Consider the following 15,627-nt stretch of genomic DNA (forward strand, 5'->3'; position numbering starts at 1 on the left):
TATGGGATATCTGCTTTAAGCTCGCCTTGTTGTCCAACTCCCAATAGATACATATGGGTGTCTTTCTCGCGCATTTCGTGACATAAGATGTTCGTTACTGATTATGTCACACCAGTGACGAAATCTAATGGGTGAACAGTCCTTCTATTTGGAGAACCGTTGGTAGTTACACAATACTCTGTATGGTTTTTGCAGTAGAGTTGTATTTAGCAAATATGCTGATTCGGTGCAAGATTTCGCCGAGCTCTGTTCCGAGCAGTAGATGATGATCTGCCAAGAAGCAATGAACATCTTTCCTGCTGCTCAGTGATTCACAATGTTTGTGAGGAAAGTGAAAGGGGAAAACACCACACAGTGAAAACAGAGATAATAGAGATTTGGCAATGCTTTCTTTCACTTGATTATATACTTATGATACAAGGTGAAAGCAGCGGCAGCTAAATTACAAGTAAGAAACTACACAAACAGACTAGTAAAGGTAGAACCATCTGCCAGCAAAAGCTTCCTGGAGCTACTGGACCTTCTCCCTGCCGTAGAGACCATGGAGGCTCTCTCTCAAAATCCACAGCCTCCGGTTCTTAGACACACTCTATGCTCTAGGTGCCTCTCCGTTTGGGCAGATAGGAAGACGACTGACCAAAACCCAAACATACAAGGACAGGAAAAAAAGACAGAGCTACTGAATGAAACAGAGTGAAAAGAGAGGGAGGAATTGACGGGCCGATGAACTGCCCCTGACGACTAGCTAATCCTAACGACTAGCTAGTACCTGACGAGGGTGGTAAGCCATGGCGGCGTTGCCCCTGTGATCAGCCGCAGCTTCGTGGTGGCGCGGCGTGTAGGCGCCGTTGCCGGCGTCGTCGCCGACCTTGTTGTGCCACGCGGGATGCCTCGGCGGCGTCTCGCCGCCAGCCTGGTCTTGCAAGTAGGCTGCGTGGCTGCCGGCGTGGGCGTGGTCGGCTTTCGGCGTGCTGTCGTGGTAGGCCTTGTGCCCAGCCTCGTGGACGTCGATGATGGGCGGCTGCCGGTACTCCGGCGCCGGCTCCGACAAGTAGCCGTGGCCGTGGTTCCCTCTGCTGCGGCCGTAGTCGTCCCGCCTGCCGCCGCCGAAGCACGAGCCGAACTCGAAGCACATTCTATAGGTGGCTCGTGCGTGCTGGGCCTGGGGCTACTGGTTGTGGCAAGCAGCACTATCCTCGAACTAGCGTGGGTATCAGTGCAGTGGTGGTGTTGATGGCCCTGAAACTGACATTGTTGGTGTGGTGGGTGATATATATCCGGGTGGTGTTGATGGCCCTCAAACTAGAGCTCTTGCTGAACGCGACGTGTGCGTTCGAAGCCAAGCGAAGCTCCGTAGGAAGGCTGGGTCTAGGTCCCGATCGACCAGGCTCGTCCAACTCGCTCTCCGGTCTCCAGGGCCGGTCAACCGTGCGAATCATGGAGGGAGGGCGGTGCAGCGGGACGGCAGAATATCTTTTTTGGGGCCGGCTGTGGATGATAGGGTCTCCTCAGGATGTTGGACTGGCCGGTCGTCGTACCGTGTTTCAGTTTCAAGCTTTTAACACGGCGCACCTGGGGCGGGCAACGCCGACGTTGGACTCTTTGTTCACTGGTTTTCGCTAAATCTGCCGCGCACTGGATTCTTTTACCCGTTCAAAATAGACAGTTTTTGCCTGAAAATACAATTAAACATTTTCTGTAATCTCTTGTTAGCGGTGGCGGGGCCAGGAAAATTGAATGAGGGCTGAATGTTGTTAAGCTTTGTTAGGACGGGCAAGTCCATTGGCAATTTAGAAGGGTTAGGCACACTTTACTGTGTCATTGATGTTGTCGGATTTCCATAATTTTTCTACTTCATCTGTTTTAAAATATAAGGTGTATTGTTTTTTTGAGAAGTCAATCTTCTTTAAGCTTGACTAATTTATTAGAGAAATATTTCAATATCTATAATACCAAATCAGTATCAATAGATTCATCATGAAATGAATTTCTATATTTCATTTATTCAGTATTGTGGATGCCGATTGATTTTAAAAATTGTTGACTCTGGTCAAAATTATGAACCAAATCCAAAATTGAGTACCTCGGTTGAATAGGGGAGTTCCAAATTAGGGACTATAGTGGATTTAAAGGATTGAGCGACAGAGCTCCTTGAGGAAAAAACAATGTTGACACGGTCAAAATCGGGTGATCCGATTTCAAATTGGAGAGCTCAGTTGGTTGTGATAGCTCTAAAATTAAGGACCAAAGTGTATTTATAAATGGACAGTGATATCTTTCTTATGTTCTCAATTTAAGCGACATATCCGAACACACCCTAGCCTAACTGATCACGTACATGCAGCCCGATTAGTAAGCAAAAAGCGAGAGAAGAGCATGCATGGCCTTGCCATATGCATGCAAAGTAATATAAAAATGTGACGATGTCGTTAAAAGATTCTCTTTTATTTTGAAACTTTAAAATGTTCTGTAGCTCAAACCGACGGTCGGATTGAAAAATTACTTTGACATAAAACAAAATCGCTGCGAAGAGACCTTCGAAACTAGATCCCATATTGTTATATTTCGATAACTTTTTTTTCTGGCCAAAAACTACCAGACGTAGTACAACTAAGTTACCACGCATGCAGCACTAGTAGAAAAAGGGTCAAATGTCAAGCACATTAGTGCCGGTTTGATTTTGAGCCTACACTAATGTGTGCATTAGTGCCGGTTTCAACGGCTACCCGGCCGCTCTCATTAGTACCGGTTCGTGGCGAACCTTTAGCACCGGTTCGTGCCACAGACCGGTACTAAAGTGAGTGGTGGCAGGATGTTGTCAGTCCGGGGCCCCTCCAGCACCTTTAGTACCGGTTCGTGGCATGAACCAGTGCTAAAGGTCGTCCTACATAAACCCTTCGTTCACCCGAGCTCGCTCTGTTCTTTCCCTTTCCCCTTTCCCCTCTCCTCTCTGTTCTTCCCCTCTTCCTCTCGAGCTCATCACACATTTTGCCCAAAATTTGTCAAGATTTGAAGGCCCCCATCCATTCAAATGATCACAAAAGTTAGCAACTTTGTCCTTTCATCTCTCATTGCTAGATTAGCTCTTGCAATGCTTTGTATAGTGATTAATTTATGAGTTTAGTAATTTGAGAGGAAATATATGTGCTAGTATTTGATTTATATACAATTTGAGGTCAAAAATAACACTTAGTTTCCATACGTAGGTGTGGTTTACTTAGTGCCTTCTAAATCTCCGTCGTAACCACCGTCGATCGCCCGCACCGTCCCGTCGCCGGCACCACCTTGTGGTGAGCCTCTTGTTCATGAATGTTTTACATTATCAGATTGATGTTTGTGTGATTTTGATATATAGTTACTCGTATAATTATCTTACCCGTACGTTGTTTGTTATACATAGTGCCATGGTTTTGATATCCGTCCCCGTTGGCCCTCGTCCTTGTTATGATTCAGATGTGGTATATTCTCTTTTAAAACTAGTTGTTGCATTTCGTGTTTATGACAAATTATGCCCGTCAAGTTGACATAGATATTTTTATCTAGGAGGTTTGTGAACCGGAAATTCCAACCGACCCTATTGTCGAGAGGTTAAATTTAGTTGAAAGAGAAAACGAGTATTTGAAAAAAAAATTGAAAAAAATTGAGGGGAGAAGATGGAATTGGAGTTGCATGTTGCCGATGTCGTCGATGATCACAAGATCAAGATGGAGAAAATGGGCTTGAAGATTAGAAAGATTAGAAAATATGCCATTGATAGTGAGGCTTGGTATCATTATGCTGTTGGATCAATTGTTACCTTAGTTGCGATCTTGATCGCATTTGTTGTTGCATTTAAATGCTTTAGTTAGAGAGTTATTTGTTTGTTGCATTTACGTGTCGTATGAACTTTATGTATGAACTTGTATTAATTTGGTCTTTTCGGTGTTGTGTAATGAAGATGAGCCGACAATGGATGTACGATGACCGATGCTCTCCCGAGTTCATTAATGGCGTGCAAACTTTTTTGCTTGCAGCTGAGGCAAACAAGCGGGCGGATGGTTTTATGCCTTGTCCATGTGTTGTCTGTAAGAATGATCACAATTACTCTACGTCAAGAACCATTCACGTCCACCTGTTTAAGTCCGGTTTCATGCCCCACTATAATGTCTGGACCAAGCACGGAGAAAGAGGGGTTATGATGGAAGACAATGAAGAAGAAGAGGATGACGACAGCTATCCTGGCCATGAGTTCCCTGAATACGATGATACAACAAATGGGGAAGAAGCTGAGCCGGCAATGCGGGAAGAAGCTGAAGAAGAGGCATCAGACACTACAGGAAACAACTATTTTGCCGTCTGCCACGGCGGACGGCAAAGGCTCGAAAGGCGGACGGCAAAGGCCTTTGCCGTCAGCCGCGGACGGCAAAAGGCTCCGGCAAAGTAGGCTACGGTAAACAGCTGCTTTGCCGTCTGCTTCCTGGCGGCTGACGGCAAAGGCCCTTTGCCGTCTGCCGCGGACGGCAAAGAGAGCGGACGGCAATAATTGCGCTGTCAGTCCGTTAAGTGGCTAACGGCAGGCCTTTGCCGTCTGCCGCTGACGGCAAAATTTCTAGTGTCTTTGCCGTCCGCCGTATGATGTCATCTACACGTCACTAGATGGCAGGTTCTTTGCCGTCTGCCACTGATGGCAAAGTGCAGGTTCTTTGCCGTCTGCCACTGATGGCAAAGTCTTTGCCGTCTGCCACTGTAGGCAAACTGACCAAATGGGTCAGCTCCCAGGAAGCACAGTTGGCTGCCACGTGGCTTCTTTGCCGTCTGCGGCTGACGGCAAAGAGCCCGTTGCCGTCGGTGGCAGACGGCAAAGAGCCTGCATATTGGCTCTTTTTTCTGTTTTTTATTAAATCCAACAATTTTCATCACAAATATATATGACATATATAGATATATTTCACAGCAAACATATAAGATATATATGATATATATGACAACAATTTTCACAGCAAAGTGCAAACATATAAGATATCCATCCAACATGCAGAGTTCCATCATACATAGTTCCATCACATATGTTCCATCCAACTAGCAAGTTCCATCATACATAGCATAGTTCATCCAACTACCAAGATACATGCATAGTTCAACGATACAAAAGAAACAGACAAAGGGATAAGGAGCACTCCATCTATGCAAGCTTTCGTCAAGTGAATGAAATCTGCAAAATGAAAAATAAGAAAGTTAGAAATAGGTGACTAGAACAAGAAGAAGACTAGAACAAGAAGAGTATGTCATTTATGGGCTAACTTACGTGAAATGGATCATATATGAGCTAACTAAGTTGAAATGGGTCGTTTATGTGCTAACTAAGGTCAAATGGATCGTTTTTGAGGTAACTAAGGTGAAATGGATCGTTTTTTAGCTCACTTAGGTCAAATGGATCATTTATGAGCTAACTTAGTTGAAATGGATCGTTTTTGAGCTAACTTTGTTGAAATGGATCATTTTTGAGCTAATTTAGTTGAAATGGATCTTTTTGAGCTAACTTTATTGAAATGGATCATTTATGAGCTAATTTAGTTGAAATGGATCTTTTTGAGCTAACTTAGGTGAAATGGATCATTTAAGAGCTAATTTAGGTGAAATGGATCGTTTTTGAGCTCACTTAGGTCAAATGGATCATTTATGAGCTAAATTAGTTGAAATGGTTCGTTTATGAGATAACCTAGGTAAGATGGGTCATTTTGGAGTTAACCTAGGTGAAATGGGCCATTTTAAAGCTAACGTAGGTAAAATGGATCATTTAGGAGCTAATCTAGGTAAAATGGGTCATTTTTGAGCTAACTTGGATGAACTGCATCATTTATAAGCTAACCTAGGTAAAATGGGTCATTTTGGAGGAAAAGAAGCTAACTCTAGGTCATTATGGTAAGCATATTGGAGGAAATAAAGCTAAGTCTAGGTCTTTATGCATTTGTTAAGCAAAACACTAGAGAAACTTACCGTGATCAGGGAGGTGTAGGAGCGGGGTGGCTAGTGCCGCTACCTGGAGAAGGATCGTGCGATGCGTTTCTGGAGTTAAGCTGCACCAAAGATCATTTCCAATGTCTCGTTAGCATTATGACACTCAAATGTTAAGACTAGCAAGTAATGTCCATTCAAATTAAACTCACCGTGCTCCCAGGAGCAATCACTGGCATCGGCGGAGCGGGCTGACCGGACTTCTCGCACACAGACTGCACATTTGGTTTTCACAACAGAGTCATACTAGTTAGTAATGAGACTCAAATGTTAAGACTAGCAAGTAATCTGTAGAAGAAACTTACCACAAGGAGCTCGTACATGGCCCTTGCCTGCATGTCATTCCGTGCCCTCTCCTCCTCCACCATCTTTCTCGTCCTCTCCTCCATCTCCCGCTGCCTCTCCGCCGCCTCCACCAGAAGTTTCTACGTTCTATCTCTCTCAGTCTGTATAGCAGCCTGCAACACCACTCACATGACCATTTGTAATCATTGATGGAAGCGCACACAATGTAATGGAGAAAGATAACTGAGTACGTATCACTAACCTTGATGGCGAGTTGCACTGGCCGTTCACGAGGCCTTATCTCAGGAGCGGAGCTCGACTGGCGCGCCTTGATCTCCGGGAGAGTGCTAGGACAACGGATAAGTCCATCTCCAATGGCTATGGAGCCATGGGACCTCCCGCCACTAGATATCATCACCAGCTCTGGATCAATGGGACCCTGGCTCGAGTTAAAGTCCTCCCCTTTCCTCGCCTTCCCCTCATCTCTATATCTCACGAGCTTGTTGTGGGAGGAGATGTTGGTGAAGTTGTTTGCATCATCGAGGTCAGACTGAGAGAAAGCCTTGACTTTCTTGAAAGAGGCAGTGTGGGCCATGGCATACAGGTCGTACACCTCTGGCACCTTATCCGCCTTATTGTAGCGTGCCTGAAAGAGAGAAACAATGAAAATTAGTAATTAAAGGGCTCAAGCTAGCATGATGAATGAATTGCATGAATCATGAAGCAAACCACATACCCAGTTGCGCCCGAACTGATATAAGTTGGAGCTGCCTTGATGGTGTGGCACACCTTCCATTTGGGCACGTTTGTCCTTGGCCTCGTTGTGGAGGGCTAGCCATTCTTTTGAGCACCACTCATCGACCAACACCTCCCAACAATCCATCCGATCCGCACACCATCTCGGAGGCGCCTAAGTTAGCAAATAGAAACTTGAGCGCTACGGCTAAGAATTACTAAATGAAGGAACTTAAGTAGAAGGCCTTAAGAATTACCTTCATGTACTGCTCCTTACTCAGGAACTTATCGCGGCACGCCGGCTTGGTCTTCTTGATACCACGCAAGGCGTAGTAGTCTCGAACAGCCTGCACCCGAGCCTCGTGCCGTAAGTTCTGGAGTAGGCGCTTACAGACGTTCTGGATAACATTTGCCGCGTCCTCCTCGTATCCCTCCTCACACCTGTAGAATGTCTGCAATCAAATGAGACAATATTGATTAGTACAATTAATAACTAGCTAGTTGAAGATTTTGAAATGTGTAAAGGAGAAATTACCCAGAACGTCCTGATCACCATGTCTGCCCTCGTGTCGCACACGACACCGTTGATAATGACATCCGGCGGGGCCGGGGCAGCCACGTAGTGCTCCCAGCTCAACCCAAGCTCTGGAAGCCGACCCTCACCAGGCAACGTGACAAACCCCGGGAAGTTTTGCCGGCAAAGAACTCCAAGGACGGAGTTGGGCCGACGGACACTATGATGGTGGTCCCAACCCCTGCAGCATGACAAGGCCAACACATTAGTTATTTGAAGAAACGTGAATGCAGAAGGTACAAAAATATTAAATGCACTTACGTACCTCTCCCCATCAGGGAAAATCAACCACCTCTGCTCGCGGGTCGCCGTGACGGGAGCCGTGTAGCACCACGCTGGTAGACGGTGCCACCCTCCTCCTCAAGATCAGTCGGCTCCCCGCCATCATCAGCATGGCCACTCGGCTCCTCGGGCTGATCCGGCCAGGTACCCCATCCGGACGTGTGCTCCTCCGGGGTCTCGTGGGCCGAACTCTCGTGGGCCGAAGGCCAGTCGACCCGAGGCTCGTGGGCCCAAGACCCGTGGACTGGAGGCTCGTGGACCGGAGTCCGTGTAGCCTCCTCCTCGGACGAGTCCACCCTAGCAGTCACGTGCTCGGGTGAAACAGCTGGGGGTGGCGGCGAGGAAGGCGCCGTAGCAGTCACCCTACCTCCTCTCCCGCGACCACGTGCCCCACCTCCTATCTTCCTACCTCGTCCCCTGCTGGGCACCGCGGTCGACGAAGAAGGGCCCGGCGGTGTGGACATACTGTCCAGCAACGCTCGGCGGAGAGGTGCGTCTGGAATCGAAGACCTCAGACCACGCGCCGACGAAGAAGGGGCCTTGGCGCGCTCCCGACCAGCGCCCACCATCTTTCAACACCTTCCATGACAAACAATAAACGAAATTAGTACAACATAAAAAAAAGACCGACATGAATAATAATATGTGTATCACTTAAGTGTATCATCATCAAGTACAACATTAAAAAATTTAATACCTAACACTACTAATAATCTCGATCAGTATCATCAATAAATGCATCATCATCATCATCACTATAATCAATGACGAGCTCATAGGGTTCAGTGGCATCAACATGTGGAAGGCCACCTTGACGTAATCAGTCAAGCAATGACAGGTCATCCGCAGCAGTAACCTCTTCTTGTTCCGGCTCTTCTTGTTCCTCCTCTGGGGTGATGTCGGATTCACTGTCGCTGTCTACTTCAATGTTTTGGGGTGAAGTATAGCGGTTCTTGAAACGCTTTTTGGAAAGACGTGTCTCTTGGAAGAATTCTCCTTCATATGTGTCTGGGTTAATGTGAGGTTCATAATCCTCTTCCTTTGGGGGAGATAGTCTAGCACGTGGCGGCACTTCATAAACGACATCCCAACCTTTCAGATTTGGATTAGTTTGGCAGGCCCACGGTAGATAGAATACTTGGGTCGCCTGTTGAGCCGTAATATAGACATCAGGAACATCTAAATGGGTGCTTTGGTTGATTTCAACTAGCCCTATATGTTCATGAGTCCTTCTAGTCTCCTTCGGCTGAAACCAATAACATTTGAAGACTACGACATTCGGTGGGTTTTCACCATAGAATAGAAGTTCATAAATTGCTTCAACTCTCCCATAATACTCAGTACCTCCTTCGCCGATAGCAGATACACAACAATTTGTAGACTTTCGGTCGGCCATAGATAGCTCTTTGCCATAGGTACGAAAGCGATACCCGTTGATGTCGTATTTGTCAAATGAACGGACCTTATAGTCAAAACCATTAGCGACTTGTCTCAATTCGGCGTCCATAGACTCTGAATTAGCCTACAAGTTTAATATGAAAGGATTGTTGCATTACGCACAAATTAGCGAATGAAACCGGGATAGCCGCCTACAAATTAGCCTACAAGTCTAATAGAAATTACCGTTTGTTTGAACCAAGAGATGAAACCGGGATAGCCGCCTCCTTGCTTTGCGAGAAGCTCATACTCTTCGACAGAATCCTTTTGGATCACCGCTCCATACGAGAATAAGGCGACGTATCGACTGTATGAAATATCCAGGAATAAGAGCAGTTCAAAGGAAATAGAAGTTGCGAAACTATGTACCGAGAACTTACTCGATGTACGGCCGCACTTCTATCAGGTTGTTGAAGATATACAACGAAATGGTCCGCCATTGTTCGTTATCCAAAGATACTGGATTTGAAACACTGGCTGGTGCGAGATTCCCTTTGAATAGGCTGAGGTTGGATCCACCCTTTTTAGGGTCGTCAGCATTGTACCGAGGCTTCGGATTATGCAAATGACGATTTTTGGCTTCGTAGTGTGCTGTCACGAAGTTTGCCGCCTCCTCAGTGATGAATGCCTCAGCCATCGATGCTTCAATTCTACGTTTATTTTTACATTTTTGTCGAAGCGTCTTCTGCATCCTCTCAGTTGGGTAGCACCAACGATTTTGCACGGGCCCCCCAATCTTGCCTCGGTCGGGAGATGCAAAATCAAATGTTGCATTGGATTAAAGAAGCCCGGTGGAAAGATCTTCTCTAACTTGCAGATCAACTCCGGCGCCAACTCTTCCATTTCTTCTAGCACGCCAGGCGATAGTTCTTTCGCACAAAGAACACGGAAGAAATAGCTGAGTTCTGCCAGTACTAGCTATTCATCCTCAGGGATGAAGCCACGCAACATCACTGGCATTACCCGCTCAATCCATATGTGCCAATCATGACTCTTGAGACCAAATATCTTCAATTTATCAAGACTGGCTCCCCTCTGTAGATTCGCTGCATACCCATCAGGGAACGTCAACTGCATTTTCACCCACAAGATAATTTCCCTCATAGCTGGCCTTCCAAGATTGAACCATGCCTTTGGCTTTGTCCAGTTCTGCTTTCCTTTCGGTTCTTTCATGTTTTGTAACGGCCTATCACATAGCGCCTCCAGATCGACTCTAGCCTTAGTATTATCCTTTGACTTCCCATCTATGCCGAACAATGTACCAAAAAGTGCCTCGGCGATATTCTTCTCAGTGTGCATCACGTCGATGTTGTGTGGGCAAAGGAGGTCTTTGAAGTAAGGCAGATCCCATAAGCATGTTTAGTGAGTCTAGGCGTGCTTAGAATTATACCCCTTGAAGTACCCTGGACGCTCTGGATCTGGCTCGAGAGCGTTTAACTGATCCAGGGTCTGTTGGCCTGTCAATGCAGGTGGTGCAGAGTTTTTGACAACTCTACCTCTGATGAAGTTCTTCTTGTCTTTCCTGAACTTATGGCGAGGATTCAGGAACTGTCTATGCATGTCGAAGCAAGAAAACTTGCGACCGGCCTGAAGCCAACGAAACTCAAGAGCTCCCTTGCATGTGGGGCACGGGAACCTTCCATGCACACACCAGCCAACGAATAGCGCATACGCCGGCAAGTCATGCGTCGAGTACATGTACCAGACACGCATTATGAAGTTCCGTTTGCTATAGGCATCGTATGTCTTGAACCCATTATCCCAGGCTTCTTGCAATTCGTCCTTAAGCGGTTGCATGTACACATTCATATTTTTCCCCGGATAGTTGGGCCCTGGAATTATCAACGTCAGGAAAATGTTCTTTCTTTGCATAATCTGTCCGGGGGGGAGATTGAGTGGAAAGACAAATACGGGCCAACAACTGTATTGGGCTGCCGTCATACCAAACACACTGAACCCATCCATGCTGATGCCGACTCGAGGATGCCTCGGATCTGCCGCTTTGTCACCATGTAATTCATCAAACTTTTTCCACGCAACACCATCCGATGTGTGTACAATCATCAGATTCCCATCTGCATCTAGTTCGGTTCTTTTGCCCGTTTTGTGCCATGTCATCTGTCTGGCCGTCTCTTCGACCATGAAAAGACGTTGAAGTCTTGGTACGATTGGCATATACCGAAGAACACTAACGGGGATTTTGGTCTGTGTCTTCTCACCCATACCGTTGTCTACCACAACATACCTGGAAGACTTGCAAATGGGACAATAGTTCAAGTCCGCATAGTCAAGCCTAAACAAGACACATCCTTTCTCACAGGCATGTATCTTATCATAGGGCATCTTCAGTGCACGGAGGATTTTGTCCGACTGGTACAGGTTTGCAGGCATTACATGGCCTTTGGGTAGAAAGCGTCCAAATACTGTCATCATTGCATCGTAGCATTCTCTGCCCAAGTTGAACTGAGCCTTCAGAGCCATTACTTGTGAGATGGCATCCAACTGACAAAGCTCAGTGTGCTCATGGAGCGGACGTTTTGAAGACTCCAACATTTCATTGAAGGCCTTTGCAGATTCCTCCATCTCCTCGTCCGAATCCCGAGCATCATCAAAGTCTTGCACCATGTTTTCCATCCCGGTACCATGCTCGTCGGTGCGACGACGATCCACCTCAGCTCGGTCACGTTGGGCAGACTCACCATGAAATGTCCACACCGTATAATCGGGCGTAAAACCACTCTTCTGCAGGTGTTTGCCCATTTCAGCCTCTGTCCTCTTTTCCCAATTGCCGCACCGTAAACAGGGGCACCAGGTTTTCCTCTGGCCATTTGCAAATGCGGCTCGCACAAACCCCTTGGTTTTTGTGAACCATTCAGTGCTCCATTTGTTCTGACCAGTGTGACCGGTGTACATCCACGCACGATCACTCATCTTGACTTCCAGAGCTACTAGACACACAACAAATATATATATATATATATATATATATATATATATATATATATATAATTCACCATGTATATATTCATCAGTTGATCTACTTTGTCGATTTTATTACGTCCATGCAACCTACACTCTAATAGGTAATGATAGGTCCTAATCCCACCCGAGTATGTTTAGATTGGGTTCATTTTCCCATGCTATGCTCCGGATCCTACGCAAAATTTCGGCAGCACCTCCCCGCTGTTCTCCTGATACACGTCTCTGCAATAAACAGAGAGGATGTGTACCCGGAGAACAACAGGGGAGGCACGGACGAAATTTATGCGTCGGATCCGGAGCAAAGCATATGGGAAAACGAACCCCATCTAAACATACTCGGGCTGTCCATGGATAGCGTTGGACAATTCGAAAGAATCAAGGTTATAAATATGCAAATGCATGCATATTTATAACTATGACGCTTTCGAACGGGAGACACATATTGGTTACGCATATTGATGATTCAAGACACATATGTAGCTAGCTATCAAGTTTCATCGAAATAGATCAAATAATTAATGGGGGAGGAGGACATGTCATTTGTGCTCACCCACGAACGAAGGGGCAGAGCTCGTCAAACGCACGGCGAGGTCGTCGAACACCAAACCTCGCAGCGATGAAACAACTGCACATTTAAAACTACCCGATCAACACAATTATATATGATGTTTTTCATAACAAAATCGAAAGATATATGACCTAACTAATAATTCACAAATATATGACCCCGTCGGCTTCTGGAAGGCCAAAGAACACCTTTTCGGAAGGTGTCGGGGGTCGGGGTGTCGTGTCGGTCTCGGGGTGCCGTGTCGGGGTCGGGGTCGGGGTCTCGGGGTCGGGGTGTCGGGTCGGGGTCGGGGTGCCGTGTCGGGGTCGGGGTGTCGGGTCAGGCTCGGGGTCGGGGTGTCGGGGTCGGGGTCTCGGGGTCCGGGTGCCGGGTCGGGGTCGGGGTGCCGTGTCGGTGTCGGGGTGTCGGGTCAGGCTCGGGGTCGGGGTCTCGAGGTCGGGGTGTCGGGTCGGGGTGCCGGGTCGGGGTGTCGGGTCGGGGTGTCGGGTCGGGGTCGGGGTGTCGGGTCAGGCTCGGGGTCGGGGTCTCGGGGTCGGGGTGTCGGGTCGGGGTGCCGGGTCGGGGTGTCGGGTCGGGGTGTCGGGTCGGGGTGCCGTGTCGGTGTCGGGGTAAGGGTGGGTGTGGTGTCAGGGTGTCGGTGTCGGGGTGTCGTGTCGGTGTCGGGGTCGGGGTCTCGGGGTCGGGGTGTCGGGTCGGGGTGCCGGGTCGGGGTCGGGGTGCCGTGTCGGTGTCGGGGTCGGGGTGTCGGGTCAGGCTCGGGGTCGGGGTGTCGGGGTCGGGGTCGGGGTGCCGGGTCGGGGTCGGGGTGCCGTGTCGGTGTCGGGGTCAGGCTCGGGGTCGGGGTGTCGGGGTCGGGGTTGGGGTCAGGGTGTCGGGGTCGGGGTGTCGTGTCGGGGTGCCGGGTCGGGGTCGGGGTGCCGTGTCGGGTCGGGTTTTTTTTCTTCCTTTTCTTCTTCTTCCTATTCTTCCTTTCCTTCCTCTTCTTCTTTTTTCTTCTCCTCCTCCTCTTCTTCTTCTTCCTTTCCTTTTTCCTCTCCTTCTTCTCCTCCTCTCCTCTTTTTTCTTCTTCTTCCTCTTCTTCTTTTTTCTTCTCCTCCTCCTCCTCTTCTTCTTCTTCCTTTCCTTTTTCCTCTTCTTCTTCTCCTCCTCTCCTCTTTTTTCTTCTTCTTCTTCCTCTTCTTCTTTTTTCTTCTCCTCCTCCTCTTCTTCTTCTTCCTTTCCTTTTTCCTCTTCTTCTTCTCCTCCTCTCCTCTTTTTCTCTTCTTCTTCTTCCTCTTCTTCTTTTTTCTTCTCCTCCTCCTCTTCTTCTTCTTCCTTTCCTTTTTCCTCTTCTTCTTCTCCTCCTCTCCTCTTTTTCTCTTCTTCTTCTTCTTTCCTCAAACTAAACTAAACCTAAAACTAAAACTAAAACTAAAACTAAACCTAAAACTACAACTAAAACTAAATCTAAACTAAAACTAAAACTAAAAAGAAAAAAAACAGAAAAAAGGGGGGCTCACCTAGGGGGTGGAGGAGGCCGGTGGAGGAGGCGGCCTGCGGCGGCGGGGGGCGGGCCTGGGGCGGCGGGGGGCCGGGGCGGGGGGGGGGGGCGACGGGGCGGTGGGGGCGACGGGGCCCCGGGGCGGCGGGGCGGCGGGGGGCCGGGGCGGGGGGGGGGGGCGACGGGGCGGTGGGGGCGACGGGGCCCCGGGGCGGCGGCGGGCCGGGGTGGCGGGGGCGACGGGGCGGCGGCGGCGGCGGGGTGGGAGGAGAGAAACGGCGAGGGAGAGAAGTGAGTAACGGGCGGGGGGTACGGGCCGTTAGGTAGTGAGCTCTTTCCGTCCGCCCCTCTTTGCCGTCCGCTTTTTTGCCTCTTTGCCGTCTACTAGCGGACGACAAAGAGGTGGCCCGTTAAGTTTTTTTGCAAACGGGCGGGTGGTGGGGGCCACCTCACTCTTTGCCGTCTGCTGGCAGACGGCAAAGAGCTCGCAGATGGCAAAGAGCTTCTTTGCCGTCTGCCCTTTCTTTGCCGTCTGCTTTTGGGTAGCTGATGGCAAAGAGCTTCTTTGCCGTCAGCTAGCAGACGGCAAAGAGCTGGCAGATGGCAAATTAGCTGATTCCAGTAGTGAGATGAGCCCGCTGATGATCTAGGTCGGGCCATTGCCGATGCAAAGAGAAACTGGGCAAGTGATTTGGAGAAGAAGTTGCAGCGCATGTTAGAGGATCACAAGAAATTGTTGTACCCGAATTGCGAAGCTGACAAGAAAAAGTTGGGCACCACACTGGAATTGCTGCAATGGAAGGCAGAGAATGGTGTATCTGACAAGGGATTTGGAAAGTTGCTGGTAATGATAAAGAATATGCTTTCAAAGGACAACGAATTGCCTGAGAGTACGTACGAAGCAAAGAAGGCTGTCTGCCCTCTAGGGTTAGAGGTGCAGAAGATACATGCATGCCCTAATGACTGCATTCTCTACCGCGGTGAGTACGAGGATTTGAACGCTTGCCCGGTATGCGGTGCATTGCGCTATAAGATCATCCGCGATGACCCTGGTGATGTCGAGGGCGAGCGCCCTAGGAAGAACATTCCTGCCAAGGTGATGTGGTATGCTCCCATAATACCACGGTTGAAACGTTTGTTCCAAAACAAAGAGCATGCCAAGGCAATGCGATGGCACAGAGAAGGCCGTAAGAAAGACAAAAAGTTGAGAGTACCCGTTGACGGGTCGCAGTGAAGAAAAATCGAGAGAAAGTACGGGAAGGAGTTTGCAGATGACGCAAGGAACGTATG

The 15,627-nt window shown here is 48.3% G+C and overlaps 1 protein-coding gene and 1 long non-coding RNA gene across 3 annotated transcripts; one reads left to right on the forward strand and one right to left on the reverse strand.

Moving 5' to 3' along the window:
* Positions 1–332: 332 nt before the first annotated feature.
* Positions 333–1,316, reverse strand: LOC109776832 (uncharacterized). Its single transcript, XM_020335500.4, has one exon. It carries the CDS (start codon positions 1,133–1,135, stop codon positions 752–754), a length of 384 nt encoding a protein of 127 aa, XP_020191089.1. The 5' UTR covers positions 1,136–1,316; the 3' UTR covers positions 333–751.
* Positions 1,317–2,845: 1,529 nt separating this feature from the next.
* Positions 2,846–4,043, forward strand: LOC141020905 (uncharacterized). Of its 2 annotated transcripts, XR_012180898.1 has the most exons (3): positions 2,846–3,290; positions 3,401–3,458; positions 3,544–4,043. It is a non-coding gene; the product is annotated as an uncharacterized lncRNA (long non-coding RNA). The 2 variants fall into 2 exon arrangements; XR_012180897.1 differs by having other exon boundaries at positions 3,401–4,043.
* The last annotated feature ends 11,584 nt before the right edge of the window (positions 4,044–15,627 follow it).

The sequence above is a fragment of the Aegilops tauschii genome, chromosome 3, assembly GCF_002575655.3.
Source record: "Aegilops tauschii subsp. strangulata cultivar AL8/78 chromosome 3, Aet v6.0, whole genome shotgun sequence".
NCBI lineage: Eukaryota > Viridiplantae > Streptophyta > Magnoliopsida > Poales > Poaceae > Aegilops > Aegilops tauschii.

Excerpts from the sequence above, each read along its gene's own strand:
- LOC109776832 (XM_020335500.4), bottom strand. The coding sequence starts at position 1,135 with ATGTGCTTCGAGTTCGGCTCGTGCTTCGGCGGCGGCAGGCGGGACGAC.